General features: G+C 44.3%; 1 protein-coding gene across 4 annotated transcripts in view; it reads left to right on the forward strand.

The window, feature by feature from the left end:
• LOC110523670 (AP-4 complex accessory subunit RUSC2) overlaps positions 1-26,090 on the forward strand; it is a 34,029-nt gene that overhangs the window by 5,595 nt on the left and 2,344 nt on the right. For 2 of the 4 annotated variants that reach the window (XM_036977349.2, XM_090234608.1), the window contains exons 2-8: positions 17,422-18,765; positions 18,933-19,233; positions 19,343-20,344; positions 25,223-25,299; positions 25,469-25,643; positions 25,783-25,888; positions 25,997-26,043. In XM_036977349.2, the coding sequence (XP_036833244.2) occupies positions 17,482-18,765; positions 18,933-19,233; positions 19,343-20,344; positions 25,223-25,299; positions 25,469-25,643; positions 25,783-25,888; positions 25,997-26,043 (2,992 nt within the window). In that variant the 5' untranslated portion in view covers positions 17,422-17,481. The remainder of the gene's footprint in view (positions 1-17,421; positions 18,766-18,932; positions 19,234-19,342; positions 20,345-25,222; positions 25,300-25,468; positions 25,644-25,782; positions 25,889-25,996; positions 26,044-26,090) is intronic. The other 2 variants (XM_090234610.1, XM_090234609.1) reach the window with 1 other exon arrangement.

Genomic DNA, 26,090 nt, shown 5'->3' on the forward strand with positions numbered 1-26,090 from the left:
AATGTCTTCTGTACTCCCCTCCAACTGCTCATTACAGAGAAACAAACTTTATAGAAACAAACAACAACAACTCAAGTTTGTCATCTTGATCTGTCTTCGACTAGACCACAGCCTCTGATTCCAGGGCTAAGAACAGAATAGTGAGTTGTCTGTGTATCTCATGTTACGACAATTTCTTCTCTCATATGAGATGGATTAGTAGATCTGACAGAAATGTTGCTACCGCGATAGTTGGGTTGATCTGGTTTCCTCTAATATTCCTGTATCCAGGCCACAGGGAGTCTTTGCTCCACTAGTTTGTGTCTATTAGTAGCCAGGCAGGCATGGGTGCTGACTGGGATGCAGGGGGCATATCAAATATGCAGTGGCAGTGGTTAGTCATCTACAACAACATCTTGTAAGCCTGCATGGCCCACTTTCCACAGGAAGTTCTCTCCTGGTATTTAATTCAATTGTTTTATTTAAAGGTGAGAGGCTCCAAGGTATTGTCAGTGCACAAACCCCAGTTCTCACTGATATGACGTCTATGTGATCAGAGATCATCTTCAACTGGGTAGTTCCACGAAAGGAGTACCTTTTGTGTCCCTTTGATATTTTAAGTAGAAATTGTGCAACAATATTGCATTTTAAAAGCCTGTTATTAAATGAAATGCCCTTTAATAGGCACTCACTATAGTCATTTTTTTTTATGTAACTTCTTGAGATGGGAAAATTCATTTTTTATTAAGTTGAACATGTGTTCTTGATGACAGAATGTTACAATTAGGTGAAATCAAACCTTTTTTCTTTTTTTTTAAACCAAGTTACACTTCTCAAAAGACACTGAATTGGTGGAACGACCCAACTGTTGTGCCAAATCAGGAACAGTAGTCTTGCTGTTATGTATTTCTCTAGCAAACCGATTGATTGAGACACAGAGTCACATAGGCCTATATCCTGTGATTTAAAATATGAGGGTATTTATGAAAGTGTCTGAAATGGATATTACTATGTTATGGCAGTGGTGGATAGGTTGGAGATATTTGTTGATGTGTTATTTATTAGAGACCTTTCCAGTCTTTCCCTGGTCCCTGGCACCAGATATTGCTGAGATTATTTACAGATTACACCCAGATGAGGCACTGTGAGGGGTGTGAAGGATGCAACACCTCTCACCAGCAACACTCTGTACCCCAGAAAATGCAGCAAACAGACATTTTGAATTTAGAATCTCTTCAGGGTTATTTATAGTGACTTGACTGCAATGTGAAAATAAACTACAAGATGATCGACTATTTGGATGATTTAACAGAATTGGGAAAATGACAGGGGTTTCCTATTCTAAAACAGAGGCATGAACAATCGTCTGGCATCATACAATCATACACACCCACATCAAGCTCCCTTCATGCCAGGAGGAGAGTACAGCCCACCCTCGCCAATTATTATTTTATATACTGTGTCATTGAATTAGAAATTTAGTTTAGTTTCATTCAGTTTTTCGAACCTGATTTGCTAGTTTCAGTTGTATAAAAATATTTATATTTAGTTTTTATATTATTTAGATTTAGTGTTAGGGACAGAAAGCATGCATGGGAGGCTCAGAGGCATTTGTGTTTATTTTATTTGGGTTTTTATTTTTTGGGGGGTGGGGGGATCACTTGCAACTGGAGGGCAGTAATACATAAGGTGATGAGTCAGGTCATAGGTTAAGTTAGGTTTAAATTATAAAGTAAATCTCAATGTGACATACATTTAAAAGGAACAGAACAGAGACTGTTGCAAAGAAATTGGGTTAAAGGAAACTCTCTCTAGCTCTCTTTAACACCAATCCAATGCTTTTCAACTTTAGTAGTGCATGTACAAAGAATCAAGATAAGTACCTAGCCGATTTTTCCCGGAAGCTAGCGATAGCTAGTGATAGTGATGCACAAGCTATTCCTATTTGAAACCTCACCATCCTGGCCGCATTTACCCACCAGCTGTCAGAACTCAGGATAAGATCCAGATGCAGACAGTTCAAATCACAGAAGTTTATTTCCAAAACAGGGGGCAGGCAAACGGCAGGTCGAGGGCAGGTAGAGGTCGATAATCCAGGGCAGAGTCCGTAAGGTACAGAACGGCAGGCAGGGTCAGGGCACACAGAGGTCAGTAATCCAGGGCAGTGTCAAAAGGTACAGAACGGCAGTCAGGGTCAGGGCAGGCAGAATGGTCAAAACCGGAAGAACTAGAAAACAGGGACTAAAGAGAACAGGAGTACGAAAGAACACGCTGGTAGGCTTGACGAGACAAGATAACCTGGCAACAGACAAACAGAAAACACAGGTATAAATGCACATGGGATAATGTGGAAAATGGGCCACACCTGGAGGGGGTGGAGACAAGCACAAGACAGATCAGTGTGTGACACCAGCCAGATTCAGTAGCTTGATAAATCCAAAAGCTTTAAAAAAACATTTGAAATCCCCATTAGATTTTTGCCCAAAGTTTAGAAAAAATACTAAAACTGAACATAATTCATGATGGTTTTTATTTTAGTTAGTTTTGGAGTAAGCAAAAATAATTTCTGTATAGTTTTAGTTTTTGAAACGGGTTTGTTAATTATTTTATTTCAGTTTACTAAATAGTTTTTTCAGGATTCGTTTTCGTTTTCATTTACTGTAATAACCTTGATATATATAAACAGTATGTGATAGTCTGCTGTGTGCATAGGTCTAACTGTTAAAGTTCCAATGCAGCTGTTTTTTTATCTCAATTTCAAATAAGTACCTTACTGTGATTGTTTTCAATTAAAATTGTCATAAATTGTCAAAAATAGCTTCTTAGCAAAGAGCAATTTCTCAAGCAATAATTTTTCTAGGACTGTCTGGGAGTGGTCTGAGTTTGGAAGGGGAAACTGAAAACTAGCTGTTATTGGCAGAGAGATTTAGAACTTTCTTTATTACGGGTCTATTAACACTATAACAGCTAAGGCAGTCATTCGGACTGCTCATAAATGTATTATCTACTGTAAAAAAAAAAGAAGAAAAAAAAAAAGATTATTCTGCCATTTTTAAAGTCATGCCCCTTTTTAAAGTCTATATTAACACACTGTTGCTGTTAGAATCATAATATCACAAACATAACTGGAGTTATAACCACTTTTAGGAGGGCATGTCATTTTCTAAATGGTTTTCCCTGTTGCCCCTCCTTCGCCTGACAGTAGGGCCTGTTCCCCTCTTTTTTCCAACAGTTGGAGGTGCTGTGCCCAGTTGATAATCACCCCGATAATTGCCTAGAAACTGAACCTAAACTATACTGAAACTAGTTTCACATATATAACAAGAGATTAAATAAATGAAGTAAAGTATGATGGGGGATAAAGGGGACAAATGGGTGAGTTGATGATCGAAGCGAATTATGCATAATTATGTAATTATTGTGATTGAAGAACAGGGTGGGCCATTCTATTGTATTGATCTATTCTAATGATGTATCATCTTAAAATTGTAGGTAGGGTGAATTCGGAACAAGTGGGATACATTTAGCCTTTTCCGGTTCTGTAACTTCTTTCAACATCTATCCCACATAATAGGTTAGTCCAACACATGATACATTTCTGAAATCCTCAAGACGTTTCCTAATCACACAACAACAAGAACAAAAATGTCCTTTTCACAGGAGGCATGTTTTCAGTTCGCATTTGGTTGACTGGGACAGAATGTTAAATAAACTGGGACATTATTATTAAAGTCCTAATTGTACCCCAATGACAATGCAATTCAATGTTGTTGTAACGGTTTTCTTTATGAGAAGGAGAGTCGGACCAAAATGCGGCGTGTAGATTACGATCCATGTTTATTGTGACTATAGCAACACGAATCTAAATACAAACAGTGCAAAATAATAAACTTAACGAAAACCGAAACAGCATAAACTGGTGCAAACTAACACTAAGGACAGGAACAATCACCCACAAACACACAGTGAACCCCAGGCTACCTAAATATGGTTCCCAATCAGAGACAATGACGAACACCTGCCTCTGACTGAGAACCATATCAGGCTGAACATAGAAATAGACAAACAAGACATGAAACATAGAATGCCCACTCAGATCACACCCTGACCAATCAAAACATAGAAAATACAAAGTAAACTATGGTCAGGGCGTGACAGTTGTGTGATAAGGAAACATTGACGATTTCAGAAATGTATCATGTGTTGGACTAAGATGTTGGATAGATGTCTGAAGAGTTCACGGTAGACCGAAATGCAAAAAAGTGTCCCACTTTTTCTGAATTCATTCAAATAGCAGTACTAATATCAGTTCTACAAGAACAAATAAACAGCATATAGTATTACAAGACCCAGAGCTCTGCCTAACCTAAGTACAGGGGGTCCCTAATGTGAACTGAATCGCTTTCCTCCATTGAAAAAGCCTATAAGTGTCACACCCTGGTCAAAGTATTTTGTGTTTATCTTTATTTATTTGGTCAGGCCAGGGTGTGGCATGGGTTTTTGTATGTGGTGTGTATGTGTGGGGATTGTAGCTAGTGGGGTGTTCTAGCTAAGTCTATGGCTGTCTGAAGTGGTTCTCAATCAGAGGCAGGTGTTTATCGTTGTCTCTGATTGGGAACCATATTTAGGCAGCCATATTCTTTGAGTTGGTCGTGGGTGATTGTCCTTTGTGTCCTGACGTCATTGTTCCTGTCTATGTGTTTTTCACCAGATAGGCTGTTTTAGGTTTTCGTTACGTTCATCACGTTCTTTATTTTGTAGTGTTTGCATTGATTCGTGTTTTACGTTTGTTCATTAAAACATGGATCGCAATCTACACGCTGCATTTTGGTCCGACTCTCCTTCGTATGAAGACGAAAACCGTTACAGAATCACCCACCACCAACGGACCAAGCAGCGTGTCAACAGGCAGCAACAGCAGCGTAAAGAGGAATGGACATGGGAGGACGTTTTAGATGGCAAGGGCTGTTACACTTGGGAGGAGATACTGGCTGGAAGAGATCGCCTCCCATGGAAACAGGTGGAGGCACTTAGGAGAGCAGAGGCAGCCGGAGAGAGGAGCCGGCGATATGAGGGAACACGGCTGGCAAGGAAGCCCGAGAGGCAGCCCCAGAAATTTCTTGGGGGGGGGCTAACAGGGAGTATGGCTATGCCAGGTAGGAGACCTGGGCAGACTCCCTGTGCTTACCGGGGGGCTAGAGAGACCGGACAGGCACCGTGTTATGCAGTGGTGCGCACGGTGTCTCCAGTGCGGGTGCATAGCCCGGTGCGGTATATTCCAGCTCCGCGTGTCGGCCGGGCTAGATTGAGCGTCGAGCCTAATGCCATGAAGCCGGCTCTACGCAGCTGGTCCCCAGTGCGTCTCCTTGGGCCGGCTTACATGGCACCAGCCTTGCGCTCGGTGTCTCCGGTTCGCCTGCATAGTCCAGTGCGGGCTATTCCACCTCGCCGCACTGGCAGGGCGACCGTGAGCATTCAACCGGGTAAGGTTGGGCAGGCTCGGTGCTCAAGAGCTCCAGTGCGCCTGCACGGTCCGGTTTTTCCAGTACCACCTCCACACCCCAGCCCTCCGGTAGCAGCTCCCCGCACCAGGCTTCCTGTGCGTGTCCTCGGCCCAGTACCACCAGTGCCAGCACCACGCATCAGGCCTACAGTGCGCCTAGCCTGTCCAGCGCTGTCGGAGCCCTCCTCCTCTCCAGCGCTGTCGGAGTCTCCCGCCTGTTTAGCGCTGTTAGAGCCTTCCTTCTCTACAGCGCTGCCGGAGTCTCCCGCCTGTTCAGAACTGCCAGTTAGCATAGAACTGCCAGTTAGCATAGAGCTGCCAGTTAGCATAGAGCTGCCAGTTAGCATAGAGCTGCCAGTTAGCTTAGAGCTGCCAGTTAGCAAGGAGCTGCCAGTTAGCAAGGAGCTGCCAGTCTGCATGGAGCTGCCAGTCTGCATGGAGCTGCCAGTCTGCATGGAGCTGCCAGTCTGCATAGAGCTGCCAGTCTGCATGGAGCTGCCAGTCTGCAAGGAGCCGCCAGAGCTGCCTGTCTGCAGGATGCCGCCAAAGCTGCCAGTCTGCAAGGAGCCGCCAGAGCTGCCAGTCTGCAAGGAGCCGCCAGAGCTGCCAGTCTGCATGGAGCAGCCAGGGCCGCCAGTCAGCATGGAGCAGCCAGGGCCGCCAGTCAGCATGGAGCAGCCAGGGCCGCCAGTCAGCATGGAGCAGCCAGGGCCGCCAGTCAGCATGGAGCAGCCAGTCAGCATGGAGCAGCCAGTCAGCATGGAGCAGCCAGAGCAGCCAGTCAGCATGGAGCAGCCAGAGCTGCCAGTCAGCATGGAGCAGCCAGTCAGCATGGAGCAGCCAGAGCTGCCAGTCAGCATGGAGCAGCCAGTCAGCATGGAGCAGCCAGAGCTACCAGTCATCATGGAGCAGCCAGTCAGCATGGAGCAGCCAGAGCTGCCAGTCGACCAGACTCTTCCAGATCTGCCAGTCGACCAGACTCTTCCAGATCTGCCAGTCGACCAGACTCTCCCAGATCTGCCAGTCGACCAGACTCTTCCAGATCTGCCAGTCGACCAGACTCTTCCAGATCTGCCAGTCGACCAGAATCTTCCAGATCCGCCAGTCGACCAGAATCTTCCAGATCCGCCAGTCGACCAGACTCTTCCAGATCTGCCAGTCGACCAGACTCTTCCAGATCTGCCAGTCGACCAGACTCTTCCAGAGCTGCCAGTCGACCAGAATCTTCCAGATCCGCCAGTCGACCAGACTCTTCCAGATCTGCCAGTCGACCAGACTCTTCAAGATCTGCCAGTCGACCAGACTCTTCCAGATCTGCCAGTCAGCCAGGATCTGCCAGTCAGCCAGGATCTGCCGAAACCACCAGCCAGCCAGGTAGATTCATCAACCTGCCTGAGCTTCCTCTCACTCCTGAGCTTCCTCTCACTCCTGAGCTTCCCCTCAGTCCCGAGCTGCCTCAGTCCCGAGCTGCCCCTCAGTCCCGATCTGCTCCTCAGTCCAGTGGGGTTCTGGGTGAGGACTACTAGGCCATGGTCGGCGGCGAGGGTGGACTATCCAGGGACGCGAGGAGAAGGGACTAAGACATTGATTGAGTGGGGTCCACGTCCCGCACCGGAGCCGCCACCATGGACAGACGCCCACCCGGACCCTCCCTATTGTTTTGAGGTGCGTTCGGGAGTCCGCACCTTAGGGGGGGGGTTCTGTCACACCCTGGTCAAAGTATTTTGTGTTTATCTTTATTTATTTGGTCAGGCCAGGGTGTGGCATGGGTTTTTGTATGTGGTGTGTATGTGTGGGGATTGTAGCTAGTGGGGTGTTCTAGCTAAGTCTATGGCTGTCTGAAGTGGTTCTCAATCAGAGGCAGGTGTTTATCGTTGTCTCTGATTGGGAACCATATTTAGGCAGCCATATTCTTTGAGTTGGTCGTGGGTGATTGTCCTTTGTGTCCTGACGTCATTGTTCCTGTCTATGTGTTTTTCACCAGATAGGCTGTTTTAGGTTTTCGTTACGTTCATCACGTTCTTTATTTTGTAGTGTTTGCATTGATTCGTGTTTTACGTTTGTTCATTAAAACATGGATCGCAATCTACACGCTGCATTTTGGTCCGACTCTCCTTCGTATGAAGACGAAAACCGTTACAATAAGACTATCCTGCTTTAGTTGCTCCATGTTGTCCCACTTTAGCTGCTCCATGTTGTCCCACTTTAGCTGCTCCATGTTGTCCCACTTTAGCTGCTCCATGTTGTCCTACTTTAGTTGCTCCAAGTTGTCCCACTATAGCTGCTCCATGTTGTCCCACTTTAGCTGCTCCATGTTGTCCCACTTTAGCTGCTCCATGCTGTCCCACTTTAGCTGCTCCATGCTGTCCCACTTTAGCTGCTCCATGTTGTCCTACTTTAGCTGCTCCATGTTGTCCCACTTTAGCTGCTCCATGTTGTCCCACTTTAGCTGCTCCATGTTGTCCCACTTTAGCTGCTCCATGCTGTCCCACTTTAGCTGCTCCATGCTGTCCCACTTTAGCTGCTCCATGCTGTCCCACTTTAGCTGCTCCATGCTGTCCCACTTTAGCTGCTCTATGGTGTCCTACTTTAGCTGCTCCATGTTGTCCCACTTTAGCTGCTCCATGTTGTCCCACTTTAGCTGCTCCATGTTGTTCCACTTTAGCTGCTCCATGTTGTCCCACTTTAGCTGCTCCATGCTGCCCTAATTTAGCTGCTCCATGCTGTCCTACTTTAGCTGCTCCATGCTGTCACACTTTAGCTGCTCCATGCTGTCCTACTTTAGCTGCTCCATGTTGTCCCACTTTAGCTGCTCCATGCTGTCCTACTTTAGCTGCTCCATGCTGTCCTACTTTAGCTGCTCCATGCTGTCCTACTTTAGCTGCTCCATGCTGTCCTACTTTAGCTGCTCCATGCTGTCCTACTTTAGCTGCTCCATGCTGTCTACTTTAGCTGCTCCATGCTGTCACACTTTAGCTAGCTATGGTTGGTAAAGCGTGACAACAACAAAAAATGACAATTACAAAATTGAAACAATATTGGCAACTTTTTTTCATTTTTTTTTTGATGGACCCATACGCTGAGTGTGAATTACCCAATGACATTCGGGGAGGTCTCTCTATTGAGTGCGTGACTAAAATAATTAAGGGCCTAATCATATAGACATTATTTAAACTGTCAAATTGTATTACCTTTTAATGTGGCATGAACACAACCAATAAGGATATTTTAATTTGATTGTCAAACAAATATCTTCAAATAACTTGTGCATGTTCGTCCACTCCAAAATAGTTCAAGCATCCAAACTTCATGTATACTCACGCCATTTGATAAATTGAAATATACATCGTTACAAAACACCTGAAAGTATGCCTAATAACTTTTAGTGACTGACATTGATTAGGCCTACATTAATTGAAACATTTTGCTGACAAAATTACATTTTTTGTAGCCTGAAAAGTTGGGACACCTGAAATGGGGTGAAACTGTCCCGGGAAACGGGATGGTCATCCTAACACGGACTAGGCTACAATGTGTATTAACATAAACTTCAAATAGGCCTACCAGTAGGTAGCCAGTGTTTAGTGGTAAAAAAAAATGTGGGTAAACTCTAATTTCCGGTCGTGGTGAAAAAAGTAATGCCTACTTTCCCCCAAAAATCTGAAAAAGGTGGGTAAAACGGTGTTTACTTGCGTTTACCCTCCACTAGGCTTACACCACTGTTGGTAGCCTACCCTCTCAGGCAAGGCAATTTTTAACAAATGAACACATGCAGAATAGTAAACATTCAGTATAAAACATGAGTTGAATCCAAACATATTTTACACCCTAGTTCAAGAGTTGTCCATAATTCATGATTTAAAGTTGAGCTGACAGACGTTTTGCACTGTTTTGCTATGGCTTTAGTCATCAATCTAACAAGAGGGTAATATTTTGTTAATCTAGTAGTGTCTCCTCCCTAGAAAGCTATGACCTTTGGCTTTCACCAGGAATTGTTCATTTATGTCTGAGAAAGAAAAAAAACTTTTCAACAAATATGATCCAGTACACACAAAAGTACAATAAAATCTATACCAAGATGATATGATAAAATACAATTGTAAATGAATAAGCCTTTTCATACTTTATAATATGTCCATACAGTATATTGCTATAATCCGTTTTGGGAATATCTACCCCAAATATTTCACCTTTATTACTTTACCAAACATATTATGACATTAGTGAGTCAAAATCTGTTACATTTGTGAACGTCTAAATCAACATTTGGTCCATTTAAACAGCGTGCGTATAAACGAGAGGGAATCCTTAGTATATGCAATGTGTCTGTGTCCGACGTAAAACACATTTTTGACTTCCACACAAAATTACTTCTTTACTTATTTTAGGTTTAAGGAAAAGTGTAGGTCGGATTCTTTATCGTAGAGCTATGAGAGTTATGTATTTAGATCCGCCTTCTTGGGACAAATTCAAAGATTGCTTTGAAGTAACATTACGGTGAAGTGATATAAATGGATGTTATGATGCAGCCGACCACCAGAGGGAGGCAAATACAAGTTTAATCGACAGAGGACATTTACATGGTCCCAGGAAGGTCTGGATGGCTGTCTTCTGACTTATATGTAAACATATACATATTTATTTCAGTAATTCTAGTACGATTTTGGGGACTGTCAGTTTTAATGCATGGAGTATTCACAGATCGTGTGACATAAAACACTACCTTTCTTTCTTTACATTAATGACATTTATGGCAGTGTTATTTGTCATTATTAACAATAGCGTTAGCCGTGTTTAACAATAGCGTTAGACGTGATGCTAATTGTTGCATTCCTCCAATAGAGTTCCAGACACATGTAGAATCTATGCCAAGGCACATTGAAGCTGTTTTTGCCGCTTGTGGTGGCCCAAAGCCTTATTAAGACACTTTATGTTGGTGTTTCCTTTATTTTGTCAGTTACTTGTATATAAAACACAGGAAAATCACGTTTCCGACTGCACCGGGCCTTTAAGAGGTGTACATGAATGGCTGTGTTGTGTAACACGGTCTTTCTATCAGACTATCAAGTTTCAAGTTTTATACAGTATGTTTGTCCATGTAACGTCCTCTGTGATGTGGACACTGAGAAACTTAAAACTGCTGATTCTCTCTACTGCAGTCCCGTTGATGTGGATCGGGGCGTGTTCCAACCTCTGCTTCCTTAAGTCAACAATCAACTCCTTTGTTTTGCTGAGGTTGAGGGATAGGTTGTTGTCCTGGCACCGGAATGCCAGTTAACTTACCTCCTCTCTATAGGCTGTCTCGTCTTTGTTGGTTATCTGCAGTATTGCTGCCCCAGTTGCAGGGCAGAGTCAGACAAACTATGAGTAGCCAGTGGCGATTTTAGAATGTAAATCTTGTTTGGGCAAACTAACAAAACAAATTTGGGGATGCATGCCAGCAAAGCCACTACACAACACAACACTAAACAATACATGAATTGCAATATAACAGTGACAAGCAGTGCCCACAAACTGTTAGGGCCTACATAAAGCTGTCCCAACAGCAGAGCCCCAACAGCAGTCCAAAAACCTTGCCACTACTACACCTGGCTATCAGCAGAGCCTTGTCTAACAGCAAAACAGTTCATTCATTTACTGCCTTTAACACACACTGATAGTGCCTTGCAAAAGTATTCGGCCCCCTTGAACTTTGCGACCTTTTGCCACATTTCAGGCTTCAAACATAAAGATATAAAACTGTATTTTTTTGTGAAGAATCAACAACAAGTGGGACACAATCATGAAGTGGAAGGACATTTATTGGATATTTCAAACTTTTTTAACAAATCAAAAACTGAAAAATTGGGCGTGCAAAATTATTCAGCCCCCTTAAGTTAATACTTTGTAGCGCCACCTTTTGCTGCGATTACAGCTGTAAGTCGCTTGAATATGTCTCTATCAGTTTTGCACATCGAGAGACTGAATTTTTTTCCCATTCCTCCTTGCAAAACAGCTCGAGCTCAGTGAGGTTGGATGGAGAGCATTTGTGAACAGCAGTTTTCAGTTCTTTCCACAGATTCTCGATTGGATTCAGGTCTGGACTTTGACTTGGCCATTCTAACACCTGGATATGTTTATTTTTGAACCATTCCATTGTAGATTTTGCTTTATGTTTTGGATCATTGTCTTGTTGGAAGACAAATCTCCGTCCCAGTCTCAGGTCTTTTGCAGACTCCATCAGGTTTTCTTCCAGAATGGTCCTGTATTTGGCTCCATCCATCTTCCCATCAATTTTAACCATCTTCCCTGTCCCTGCTGAAGAAAAGCAGGCCCAAACCATGATGCTGCCACCACCATGTTTGACAGTGGGGATGGTGTGTTCAGCTGTGTTGCTTTTACGCCAAACACAACGTTTTGCATTGTTGCCAAAAAGTTAAATTTTGGTTTCATCTGACCAGAGCACCTTCTTCCACATGTTTGGTGTGTCTCCCAGGTGGCTTGTGGCAAACTTTAAACAACACTTTTTATGGATATCTTTAAGAAATGGCTTTCTTCTTGCCACTCTTCCATAAAGGCCAGATTTGTGCAATATACGACTGATTGTTGTCCTATGGACAGAGTCTCCCACCTCAGCTGTAGATCTCTGCAGTTCATCCAGAGTGATCATGGGCCCCTTGGCTGCATCTCTGATCAGTCTTCTCCTTGTATGAGCTGAAAGTTTAGAGGGACGGCCAGGTCTTGGTAGATTTGCAGTGGTCTGATACTCCTTCCATTTCAATATTATCGCTTGCAAAGTGCTCCTTGGGATGTTTAAAGCTTGGGAAATCTTTTTGTATCCAAATCCGGCTTTAAATTTCTTCACAACAGTATCTCGGACCTGCCTGGTGTGTTCCTTGTTCTTCATGATGCTCTCTGCGCTTTTAACGGACCTCTGAGACTATCACAGTGCAGGTGCATTTATACGGAGACTTGATTACACACAGGTAGATTGTATTTATCATCATTAGTCATTTAGGTCAACATTGGATCATTCAGAGATCCTCACTGAACTTCTGGAGAGAGTTTGCTGCACTGAAAGTAAAGGGGCTGAATAATTTTGCACGCCCAATTTTTCAGTTTTTGATTTGTTAAAAAAGTTTGAAAATCCAATAAATGTCGTTCCACTTCATGATTGTGTCCCACTTGTTGTTGATTCTTCACAAAAAAAATACAGTTTTATATCTTTATGTTTGAAGCCTGAAATGTGGCAAAAGGTCGCAAAGTTCAAGGGGGCCGAATACTTTCGCAAGGCACTGTATGTCTGAGTTGCTTAAACAAATCTGATTTCTACTGACAATTGTGATGTACAAACTATGGCATAAGGGGACGATAAGCAGACAAGAGGCAATTCGTAATTTCGATTAAGACATTAATGAACGTAGTTAATATAAATATTTGTTCAGCACTTTTGAAATGTACAGCGACAGAATTCAGAACATGGGCCGTTCTTACATTATTCTCCCTGTACACCAAGTCAGAACCGCAAGATAAATAAAGGGGGCATATACGCAGACAATGAAAGCTCTTACAATATTCAATGATTACATTTCTCTAAACCGGTTATAGGCTACATGTGCACCACCAAGTCAGAACATTAGGCGAAATTAAAAGGGGAAAATATACCAAATTATTAGGATGAGACACATGGGCTACTAACAGCTTACTACACAACATACACTTAGTATTACTTTCTTAGCTACAGTATACATATCACCCTGGCATTTTACATAATTTATGTAGCAGCATTATTTTGGGCAAATTTTGTCATCAAAGTCTGGCATTCTCTGGATTTATGGTGTTTTCAAGACAACAGGGAACTCAGAAAAAAAACAAGGTAGAATCATGATGACGTCAGTGATCTTCAGGTTGTAGCTCTAGAAAGAGGCCAGAGATCCCGATTTGGATGACTGTTCAAAATGTATTTTCCCAGTCGGAGCTTGTTTTTTTCCTGAGTTCCCAGTTGCCTTGAAATCACTGAAGAAAGATTTCCCAGTTCTGAGTTAACAGTTGTTTTGAGCGCGGCAGAAATCATGCTGGATTGACTGCATGGCTTATGTTGAATGTTTATCATTTTAAGCTTGGAAAAGAGACCCTTAAACCAAGAATTGTGACCACACACCCACTCCACTGAATAGCAGGCTAGTGATTGCTTTGCAATGCTTGCATTTAGCCACTGATTTCTTCCAAACCACTCATTGTTGAAATGACAATTTCCAACTTGTGTAATGTTTATGTCCAATGGCCAATGAGCACCGGCACATTTTATCTATAATTCCTCTTCATTATTTCTCTTCATATGACCAGGATTCACCAGTAGATTGTCGACTTGATTCATGATGATGACTGCTAGCTAAGATTTTGAAAGTAAGATGTTGACATGATCTGTCCAATCAAAGCTACTGTAGATATAACATGATTTTACGTCATTTTAACTGTGGCCAATGACTTTGAGCCTTCTTGGATAGGCACTTCAGAATCAGCTTGATACACTCTGTCGAAGACGCTTAGACCTTCTTTTTTTATATTTTCAGTGGTATCGTTCACAAATACACGGCCATAAAGAAAATGAGAATAAAAAACAGGTTCAGCCCCTGGTTCGACTGTTATCTGTCAGAGTTACTCCACCTCAAGAATTCAATTTGGCAAATCGCTCAGCCCACGCATACTCAGGCTGATTGGCTCTCGTTAAGGCAAATTAGAAATAAGTGCATTCAGGCTATCCGGAAGGCCAAAGTTAGTTACTTTAAGGAGCAGTTCTCTCTCTGTGGGTCTAACCCCAAGACGTTCTGGAAAACGGTTAAAGACCTGGAGAATAAACCCTCCTCCTCACAGCTGCCCATGTCCCTTAATATTGATGATGTAGTTGTTACTGACAAGAAGCACATGGCTGAGCTTTTTAATCACCACTTCATTAAGTCATTATTCCTATTTGACTCTGCCATGCCTCCTTGCCTGTCCAACATTTCCTCATCTCCCGCCCCTTCTAATGTGATGATCCCCAATGCTCCTCCCTCTTTTTCCCCTGCCCCATTACAAAGTTTCTCCCTGCAAGCGGTCACTGAGTCCGAAGTGTTAAAGCAGCTCCTTAAACGCGACCCTTCTTTAAGTTGCTGCCCCTATCATCGCCAAGCCTATCTCTGACCTTTTTAATTAAAACCTCTTGAAACTAGGGGGCACTATTTTAATTTTTTGGAAAAATAACGTTCCCAAAGTAAATGGGCGATTTCTCAGGACCAGATGCTAGAATATACTTATAATTGACAGCTTAGGATAGAAAACACTCTAAAGATTCCAAAACTGTCAAAATATTGTCTGTGAGTATAACAGAACTGATATTGCAGGCGAAAGCCTGAGAAAAATCTTATTTTGAAACCCCTGTGTTTCTATGCATCCCTATTGCCCATTGAAAGGGATATCAACCAGATTCCCTTTTCTATGACTTCCCTAATGTGTCTACAGCCACTAGACATAGTTTCAGGCTTTTATTTTGAAAAATGAGCGTGAACGACAACATTGCGTCAGTGGTCAGGTGGTGGCTCTCAGAGTGATTTGTGCGTACTAGACAAAGGCGGCCATTGTTCCTCTCGCTCCTACTGAAAAGCCAATTGTCCCGGTTGATATATTATCAAATAGATATTTGAAAAACACCTTGAGGATTGATTATAAAAAAACGTTTGCCATGTTTCTATCGATATTATGGATCTAATTTGGAGTTTTTTTTCGGCGTTGTTGTGACCGCAATTTCCGGTGAATTTCTCAACAAAACGTGGACAAGAAACTGAGGTATTTCGGCTATAAAAATAATCTTTATGGAACAAAAGGAACATTTGCTGTCTAACTGGGAGCCTCGTGAGTGAAAACATCCGAAGCTCATCAAAGGTAAACGATTTCATTTGATTGCTTTTCTGATTTTCGTGACCAAGCTTCCTGCTGCTAGCTGGACATAATACTATGCTAGGCTATCGATAAACTTACACAAACACTTGCTTTGGCTGTAAAGCATCATCTGAGATGACAGGGTGATTAACAAAAGGCTAAGCTGTGTTTCACTATATTTCACTTGTGATTTCATGAATCGGAATATTTTCTAGTAATATTTTTTGACCGTTGCACTATGCTAATTAGTGTAGTTGATGACAATTCTCCCGGATCCGGGATGGGTAGTTCTAAGAGGTGTCTCTCCTCTCTGGGGAGGCAGCCACGGTGCATCCTTTATTTAAAGGGGAGATAAAGTTGATCCTAACTGTTATATACTGAAGAATGCCCCTCTCCCCACAGGTGTGATTACTACCTCTGAGGGTTTAGAGCTTGAGGTAGTCACCTCATACAAGTACTTGGGAGTATGGCTTGACGGTACACTGTCCTTCTCACAGCACATATCAAAGCTGCAGCCTAAGGTTAAATCTAGACTTGGTTTCCTCTATTATAATCGCTCATCTTTCACCCCAGCTGTCAAATTAACTCTGATTCAGATGACCATCCTACCCATGCTAGATTAGGGAGATGTAATTTATAGATCGGCAGGTAAGGGTGCTCTCGAGCGGCTAGATGTTCTTTATCATTCGGCCATCAGATTTGCCACCAATGCTCCTTATAGGACACATCACTGCATTCTATACTCTGTAAACTGGTCATCTCTGTGTACACGTTGCAAAGACCCACTGGTTGATGCTTATTTATAAAACCCTCTTAGGCCTCACTCCCCCTATATGAGATACCTACTGTAGCCCCCATCCTCCACATACAACACCCGTTCTGCCAGTCATATTCTGTTAAAGGTCCCCAAAGCACACACATCCCTGGGTTGCTCCTCTTTTCAGTTTGCTGCAGCTAGTGACTGGAACGAGCTGCGAAAAAAACACTCATACTGGACCGTTTTATCTCTTCATTCAAAGACTCAATCATGGACACTCTTACTGACAGTTGTGGGTGCTTCACGTGATGTATTGTTGTCTCTATCTTCTTGCCCTTTGTGCTGTTGTCTGTGCCCAATACTGTTTGTACTATGTTTTGTGCTGCTACCAAGTTGTGGTCATGTTGTGTTGCTACCATGCTGTGTTTTCATGTGTTGCTGCCATGCTATGTTGTTGTATTAGGTTTCTCTTTATGTAGTGTTATGGTGTGTCTCTTGTCGTGATATGTTTTGTCCTATATTTTATATTTAATCCCAGCCCCCGTCCCAGCCCCCGCCTTTTGCCTTCTGGTAGGCCATCATTGTGAATAATAATTTGTTCTTAACTGATTTGCCTAGTTAAATAAATACAATTCTAATGTACCTCTATGGCAGCACCAAAGGGGCTTGCATTTTCGAGCGACAGAGTGACAGAACACTGAGCCACTCACGGCGCAACTAGAGAACATTACCAACCCCTACGCTCCGTATTTTCCGCTGGCTGCCCCACCACCACCACCACCACCACAGAGAGCACGGATCTAGGCTGAAACACCTGTATTTTGGACCTGCTTTACTCAAGAAAGCAAAAAAGAGACCATGTTTGTATGGAGGCTTTATTAACTCAATATAATATTTTTGGTATTTTTTTTTTTACATTGTTTTCAAACTGATGTGTGACACATATTAATGGCAAAATAACATGAAAAACAGGCAACCTCCCCCCAAAATAATTGGCCTAAATGTGGGGCCCCGCCCCATCTGGCCTGAATGACGGGTCACCACTATGAGTAGCTATGGGTGACTTTTGCTAGGTGGGAAGGAAGGGAGCACGCCACGGCTGACTGAGTGAATCATGCAGCTCTGGCGCTGGCCATGCTGATGGCTTGGGGCAGAGGAGGCATTAGTATTCTGAGTCTGACTATAGACTCCAGAATTAGCATGAGGCTTCATAGTAGCATTGGGCTGCTTATCTGTTCTAGTATCATCATAACCCATTTAATGCTCTCCTTTCCTCCTGTTTCAGATGTTTCCTTCAGAGCATGGAGACTCTTTCAGTAATAACATCAACTGCTGAGCTGAGATAATGAACAGGACATCCAGCCTATCAGGGGACACCCTGATCGCGTGTCACTTCCCCCTGGTGCAGCTCCCCCCCTGGCAGCTTCCTGTGCAGGCGGCTCTGTGCAGCAGCTCTTCCAAGCGGCCTGGTCGACTGTGCTCCAGCTCCGTGGGTCTGACCCGCGCTGCCTCCCTCCCCGAGCAAGGCAACCTCCACAGAGAGCCCTTCCACAACCGCCTTAGACATATCTCCTCCAGCTACTGGAGCCTCAACGAGGACTGGGGCGAGGGGGACGGGGAGGGGGGCAGTGACAGCAGTGGGAAGTGTGACTCTGGATCATCATCAGAGGAGGCGTCACAGATGACAATCTCTCAAAGACATAAACAACACCCTGTAGTTAGAGGTACTTTACGGCTACACAACTCCTTTCTCCCTAATGAAGGGGTGGATGAAGATGAGGAGGAAGAAGATAGTGATGGAGATAACCTGCACAGATACCATGAGGACTCCTCTTTTGTGCTGCAGTTGCATGGAAACTCTAACTGGGCCCTGAGTAATGCTGGGAGGCAGACCTCCAAACCTTCTAGCCAATCAGCCAGTCAGAACCATGACAACAGGTGTAAAACTGTGTTGAAGGACTGTGGGGAGCAGGAGAGACTGGAGGATATTGAAGATAATATGCTAAAATGTGGTGATGAGAGCTACTGCTTCAGCTATGGCCAAACAAAATGTTTCCCTGAGTCTTTCTCTGATGGTCTTCTAGAGTACGTCACAGACTCCTCCTGCAACAGCTCAGATGGGGTTCTCGTCAACTTTAGTGCGATCTACAACAAGAGCAACAACCCTGCCACCCCAAACGACCTCAGCATTCCTGCAATGCAGTCATCCCAGCCAGCAGAAGGCACTGTCGTCCTAAACCTGCAACCTTTCCCCCAGGAGCCCCAGGGTCCTCAAGCTGCTGGCCCCAGTCAGGAGGGCAGAACAACCTCCTTTCCTCTTGACGGGGGGCCTTCTGTCCCCTGCTGGTCACCACAGGCGCTGGACTCCAACTGTAATGTCTACCTTCCCGACGCCCATGGCCTCCTGTCCTCTCTGGAGGTCTCTGACCTCACTTCCTGTCTCCAGAGCCAGGCCAGGCTGCTGCCCACAGGGACCACCCAGAAGTACTACAAGCTGGTGACCTGTGACTTGTCATCCCAATCAGCCTCGCCCAGCCCAGCCTGGTCCAGCACCACCAGCGTCACCTCAGAGGGCCACTACTTCCTCTTCAGTAAGGCCCGGGGAGAGCAGAGCCAGGAGGAGAAACAGGTTGGCATACCACAATGACTTACAGTATGTTTAAAAAAATGCACAACTTTTGAATTTCTTCTTCAGGTTTTGACTAATTTGTAAGATGTATGATGAGCAGAATGACTTTCATAGCAGTTGACTTTCCTGTCAACTAATCAAAGTTGTATCTGTTTCTCCATGGCCAGCAGGAAGAAGGCTTAGACAAAGAAGGGAGGAGAGCTACCCCATTGCACCATCCTCGCTGTTTGAGCTGGGACTCCCAGCATGTCACCTCCTTTGCTGAGATTGCCTACTGTAAGAGACATACAGACAGCTGCCAGAGCTCCAGCCACTCCCACACCTCCCAGGATCTGTGTCCCATTCAAGAGGCAGTTTCCCTGGGCCAGAGTAGCAGCCACTCCCCCCTACTCCTGAGTCCCAACCAAGGCAGTATCACTGTGTCCAACCACCCTTCTGTGTCACCGAACCATGAGACGGAGGAGGAGGGTAAGAAAAATAGCCAGTTGGTACATGAGTAATTACGATTCAGCTGATCTACCCTTGTTTTTTCCTTATCTTTAAAACTTTTAATCCCCTCTCCCTCTCTCCCTGTCAGGGGCATGTTCATGGGCCACTCCTGTGGTTCGCTACAGTAAGGCTCAGAGGCCCACCTCCCTGCCCATCCAGCCCTTCATCCTGCTTCCCCCAGCGGGTAAACCTCAGAGCCAGCCCCTGGGCTCCCTGCTGGACCAGTACATCAGCCACAAGAACACCAAGCCCAGCTTCAGCTCCCAGCCAGGGTCCAAGTGCATAGGCAAAGGCAACAGACTCCTGACCCACCTGCATCCCTCACCGCTAGGCAGCTATGGAGCCATCCTCCTGGAAGGCCCCTCCAGCTCTGATACCTGCTCCACCTGCACCCCCAGTCCAGAACGCTTCCAGTCCAGACTCAACTGGACACACTCCAGTCCATACAGGCCCCACACTAACCTTGGTCTCACTTCGGCCAGTCCAAAACAAGCACAAACAAGCACCAAACTAACCCAGGCTTATTCATGCCAGGACCAGCTCTATGAAGACCTAGACCAAATCTACCCCAGCCCAGCTCAGGCCCACAGTAGCCCAAACCAGTCTCATTGTAAAGATTCAATCAAACGGAGCCAAGGCATGGCTCAGATCTGCCAAGATCTCATTCGCCTGTCCCCAGAGCAGAAGAGCCTCAACCCAGTCCTCCTGACCCACAGCCCTCACTGCCCCATCTCCCATGTAGCAACCATGTCACCCTCTGACAGTCACATCCATCATCCAGACTTGCTGGTGTCCTTCTCCCCAGACCCACCCTTACTTCCCCATAAGACAATCCCACTATCCTCAGTCCCTATGACTGGGTCTGCAGCCTCTCATCGTAGCCTAACTGCTGCTCTCTCGTCAGTGGCCCCTCTGTCCTCTCTGAGCGCCCTTCTGCAGCCCCTGGTGTCTGCAGGGCCCAGTGTAAAGCAGCATCAACAACAGCACTGTGACTCCTTCAGCCTGAGTGACAGTAGGCCACCTGTGGAGTTCTGCCTGTCACCTGAAGCCTCCTACGAGTCTCTGTCCATCAGCCACCTGCAGAGGAGAGGTGAGGAAGAGGGAGGGGCCTGATCTGTGTATAGGTGATAGAGCATGGATCAACCTGGTCTCAGACTATTTCATATTATTTTCAAGTCAAATCAAATTGTATTTGTCAAATGCGCCAAATACAACAGTGAAATGCTTACTTACCAACAATGCTGTTTTAAGAAAAATATTTACTAAATAAAATTAAAAAATAAAAGAACAACAACAAAATAACAATAACGAGGCTATATACAGGGAGTACCGGTACCGAGTCAATGTGCGGGGGTACAGATTAGTCGGGGTAATATGTACATGTAGGTACAGACTATGCATAGATAATAAACAGCCTTCTTCCTGGTATCCTGGATGGCAGGAAGCTTGACACCAGTGATGTACTGGGCCGTACACACTACCCTCTGTAGCTCCTTGTGGTCGTAGGCCGAGCAGTTGCAGTGAAACAAGCAGTCAGGATGCTCTAGATGGTGCAGCTCTAGATGGTGCAGCTCTAGATGGTGCAGCTCTAGATGGTGCAGCTGTAGAACTTTTTTGTTTTTGTTTGTGTTGTTGAATTTTACCCCTTTTTCTCCCCAATTTCGTGGTATGTTGTTTTAGTAGCTACTATCTTGTCTCATCGCTACAACTCCCGTACGGGCTCAGGAGAGACGAAGGTTGAAAGTCATGCATCCTCCGATACACAATCCAACCAAGCAGCACTGCTTCTTAACACAGCGCACATCCAACCCGCACCAATGTGTCGGAGGAAACACTGTGCTCCGGCCTGCCACAGGAGTCGCTGGTGCGTCAAGGATATCCCTACCGGCCAAGCCCTCCCTAACCCGGACAACGCTGGGTCAATTGTGCGTCGCTCCACCGACCTCCCGGTCTCGGCCTCGGCCTGTTACGACAGAGCCTGGGTGCGAACCCAGAATCTCTGGTGGCACAGCTTGCGCTGCAGTACAGCGCCCTTAACCACTGCGCCACCCGGGAGGCCCTCTGTAGAACTTTTGAGGATCTGAGGACCCATGCCAAATCTTTTCAGTTTCCTGAGGGAGAATAGGCATTGCTGTGCCCTCTTAACGACTGTCTTGGTGTGTTTGGACCATGCTAGTTTGTTGGTAATGTGGACACTAAGGAACTTGAAGCTCTCAACCTGCTCCACTACAGCCCCATCGATGAGAAGTCCACAATCATCTCCTTTGTCTTGATCACGTTGAGGGAGAGGTTGTTGTCCTGGCACCACACTTCCAGGTATCTGACCTCCTCCCTATAGGCTGTCTCATCGCTGTCGGTGATCAGGCATACCACCGTTGTGTCGTCTGCAAACTTAATGATGGTGTTGGAGTCATGCTTGGCACGCAGTCATGGGTGAACAGGGAGTACAGGAGGGTACTAAGCACGCACCCCTAGGGGGCCCCCGTGTTGAGGATCAGCGTGGCAGATGTGTTGTTGCCTACCCTTACCACCTGGGGACGGCCCATCAGGAAGTCTAGGATACAGTTGCAGAGGTAGATGTTTAGTCCCAGGATCCTTAACTTAGTGATGAGCTTTGAGGGCATTATGGTGTTGAACACAGAGCTGTAGTCAATGAACAGCATTCTCACACAGGTGTTCCTTTTGCCCAGGTGACAACGGGCAGTGTGTAGTGCAATAGAGATTGCATCATCTATGGATCTGTTAGGGCGGTATGCACATGGGAGTGGGTCTAGGGTTTCTGGGATGATGGTGTTGATGAGAGCCACTTCATGGCTAGAGACGTGAGTGCTACGGGTTGGTAGTCATTTAGGCAGGTTACCTTAGTGTTCATGGGCACAGGGACTATGGTGGTCTGCTTGAAACATGTTGGTATTACAGACTCGGCCAGGGACAGGTTGAAAATGTCAGTGAAGACACTTGCCAGTTGGTCAGCGCATGCTCGGAGTACACGTGTTAGTAATCCATCTGGCCCTGAAGCCTTGTGAATGTTGACCTGTTTAAAGGTCTTGCTTACATCGGCTACGGTGAGCCTGATCACACAGTCGTCCAGAACAGCTGGTGCTCTTATGCATGCTTCAGTGTTGCTTGCCTCGAAGCACGCATCGAAGTTGTTTAGTTTGTCTGGTAGGCGTGTGTCACTGGGCAGCTCGCGGCCGGGCTTCCCTTTATAGTCGGTAATAGTTTGCAAGGCCTGCCACATCCGACGTGCGTCGGAGCCAATATAGTAGGATTTAATATTAGTCCGATATTTACACTTTGCCTGTTTGATGGTTCTTATGAGGGCATAGCGGGATTTATTATAAGCGTCCGGGTTAGAGGCTCTAGCCTTTAGCTCAGTGAGGATGTTGCCTGTAATCCATGGCTTCTGGTTAGGGGATGTACATATGTTCACTGTGAGGACAATGTAATCGATGCACTTATTGATGAAGCCATTGACTGATGTGGTATACTCCTCAATGCCAATGGATGAGTCCTGGAACACATTCCAGTCTGTGCTATTAAAAGAGCCCTGTAGCTTAGCATCTGTGTCATCTGTCCACGTCCGTATTAAGTGAGTCACTGGTACTTCCTGCTTTTGTTTGTAAACAGGAATCAGGAGGATAGAAATATGGTCAGATTTGCCAAATGGAGGGCAAGGGAGAACTTCGTATGTGTCTCTCTAGAGTTTGTTTTCCTCTTGTTGCACATGTAACATGCTGGTAGAAATTAGGTACAACGGATTTAAGTTTCACTGCATTAAAGTCCCCGGCCACTAGGAGCGCTGCCTCTGGATGAGCATTTTCTTGTTTGCCTAAGGCTTTATACAGCTCATTGTGGTCTTAGTGTCATCATCGATTTGTGGTGGTAAATAGACAGCTATGAAAAATATAGATGAAAACTCTCTTGGCAGATAGTGTGGTCTATAGCTTATCATGAGATACTCTTTTTTTTGCCAAAAAGGCAAAGGGTGGCCACTTTGAAGAATCTCAAATATAAAATATATTTTAATTTGTTTAACACTTTTGTTGGTTACTACATGATTCCATATGTGTTATTTCATAGTTTTGATGCCTTCATTATTATTCTACAATATAGAAAATAGTAAATATAAAGAAAAACCCTTGAATGAGTAGGTGTGTCCAAACATTTGACTGGTACTGTATATGTAAAACAAAAATTATGAAAATGTTTATTTGGCCTTACTATTAGCCCATACAAACGCATTGAATAACATATTCACTACATGGAACAACAGATAGTCCAAAAAACAAATCTAAAGGAAGTCTCTATCCTATATCTCAGAGATATAAGAAAGATCAGGAAACAAATATTATTATTTTTTAACCAGTGGTGTAAAGTACTACTTAAATATTTTTGGGGGTATGTGTACTTTACTATTTATATTTTTGACAACTTTTATTTTTACTTCACTACATTCCTAAAGAAAATAATGTATTTTTTACTCCATACATTTTACCTGACACCCAAAAGTACTCATTACATTTTGAATGCTTAGCAGGACAGGAAAATTGTGCAATTCACACACTCATCAAGACAACACATGGTAATCCCTTCTGCCTATGGTCTGGCGGACTCACTCAACACAAATGCATCTTTTGTCAATTATGTCTGAGTGTTGAAGTGTGCACCTGGCTATTTGTACCTTTTAAAAACAAGAAAATGGTGCAGTCTGCTTTGCGGAATTTGAAATGATTTATACTTCTACTTTTACTTTTGATACTTAAGTATTTAGCAATTACATGTACTTTTGATACTTAAGTATATTTGGAACCGAATACTTTTATACATTTACTCAAGTAGTATTTTACTGGGTAACGTTTACTTTTACTTGAGTAACTTTCTATCTTTCTATAAGGTATCTTTACTTTTACTACAAAATTACATTTTAATACTTTATCCACCACTGTTTTGAACCCTGTTACTAATCAGTCTCCATATATACAGTACTTCTCAACTTTACACAAAGCGCTCATAGTTAGTGTGTAGCCAAAACTGTACGGACGCTACAGACAGAAATTGGCGGGTCGGCTGTACCGACTTCAGACAAGTCCCAAGAAACTTGTGGGGGTCGTAGAATAAAACAGAGTTAAGTTAATGGGGTTATGTGTGTTTTGAGCTGAGAGCATATCATGTGGATTGTGTGATGTGATGTTGACTGTGTGTGATGTCAATGTATAAATCAGAGGATGTGTGTGGTGGGTAGACAGTGTCAGTAATCTAGTGTTATGTCAAGATGGAGAGTAATTAGATTATTACTGAACAGTCATTATGGGAAACTGGAATCCTACACTGTCTGTTACTCTGTGCTGCTGCTGGGTTCTAAAGAGAACAGCAGCAGAGCTTTCTGCAGCAGTGCCTTCAATACCCTGAAGGGGGTTTCTTTAAAACATGACCTATTTTTCTCTCCCTGCATTGGATTGGCTGAGACACTTAGTGTGTGTGTGTGTGTATGTGAGTGTGCAAGCTCCAGTTTATGTTTGTTGCAGTGGGTGCAGTGTTGTTGATACGCTGGATATATGATTCACAGATGTATGTTATTTTAGTGTCACAATACAGACACACATGATTATAACCAAACAATGTAAATGTCAATCCCATGCTTGTATGCACATTGTCTTGTGAAAGCAAAGCGTGAACAGTGATGTACTGTCTGTTTGGCAGGGGAGAGCATTGTAGGTAGATTCAATATGCATTAAGAATGTAACCTGACATTTTAGAGAGAGCCAGAGCAAGATGGAAGGGAGATGAATCATGGATGTTCCCATGTGGTTCTGTATATACACCCTTTTTATTCAGTGTCTGATGTTTCTGGTTAATGAATCAAATCTGCTTCATGTCAGTCCCTCAGGCATTTTGATAACCCCCCTGCATGGCACAGAATATTAAATGAGCTAACTCCTGATTGCTTCTTTCCATGTTTCTCCAGGTCTGCTGAAATCTGTGAGCTTGGCAGTGGATTTGATCATGGCTCATTTTGGCACCAGTCGAGATCCTGTGGAAAAGGTAGAGTGCAGCAGAGCTAAAAGCAATCTGAAGGGAACTAGAATAACCAATTCACAAAAACTGACAGTAACCCTGAATAGGATGAATCAACTCCCATAAATGTATGTTATTTTTAATTAAAGTGTAATTATTGATCATGATCATATGATAATGTCCCACTTCTCTCCAGATCCGGCTAGGGAACAGCTCGAGGAGTCCCACCATTGGTGGTATAGTCCTGGAGCATCTGTGTCCCACCATCCAGAACATTCTGCAGGATGGCCTTAGGGACCACAAACTTGACCTGATCATCGGTCATCGACGCAACCACGCCTGGAATGTGGTGGAGGCCTCCACTCAGACAGGTCAGAGACACATGGTGGTGATGATGGTAATGATGATGATGTGGGTGGTTGTGGTAGGTTTGATGCTGATGAGTGTATGATTACAGTGCTGCATTTGCTAATGGGGGTTGTAGTTCAATGGTCTCTGTTCCTATCTAAGGCCCTACCACCCAGGTGCTACACAGCCTGTTGTCCAAGGTGAGGCAGTGCTCCCTGCTGACCAGCCACTGTATGAGACTACGAGCCTTCATCATGGGCCTGCTCAAGTGAGTCCCTTCAAGTCTCACTATTTTTTAGTGTATCAAATTGTGTTCTAATGGTGATTTATTAAATGTTATGATTGTAAAATGAAGGACCTATATTCTCTCTTTTAGCTTGAGAGCCTTGGAATTCTGGCTAAATCACCTCTACAACCAAAAAGGTATACGTTTAGATTTTTTTAATTTCTCCAAATTTCTCCAAATTAGA

Source organism: Oncorhynchus mykiss, chromosome 5, assembly GCF_057628025.1.
Source record: "Oncorhynchus mykiss isolate SJ-2025 chromosome 5, ASM5762802v1, whole genome shotgun sequence".
In the NCBI taxonomy this organism is placed as follows: domain Eukaryota; kingdom Metazoa; phylum Chordata; class Actinopteri; order Salmoniformes; family Salmonidae; genus Oncorhynchus; species Oncorhynchus mykiss.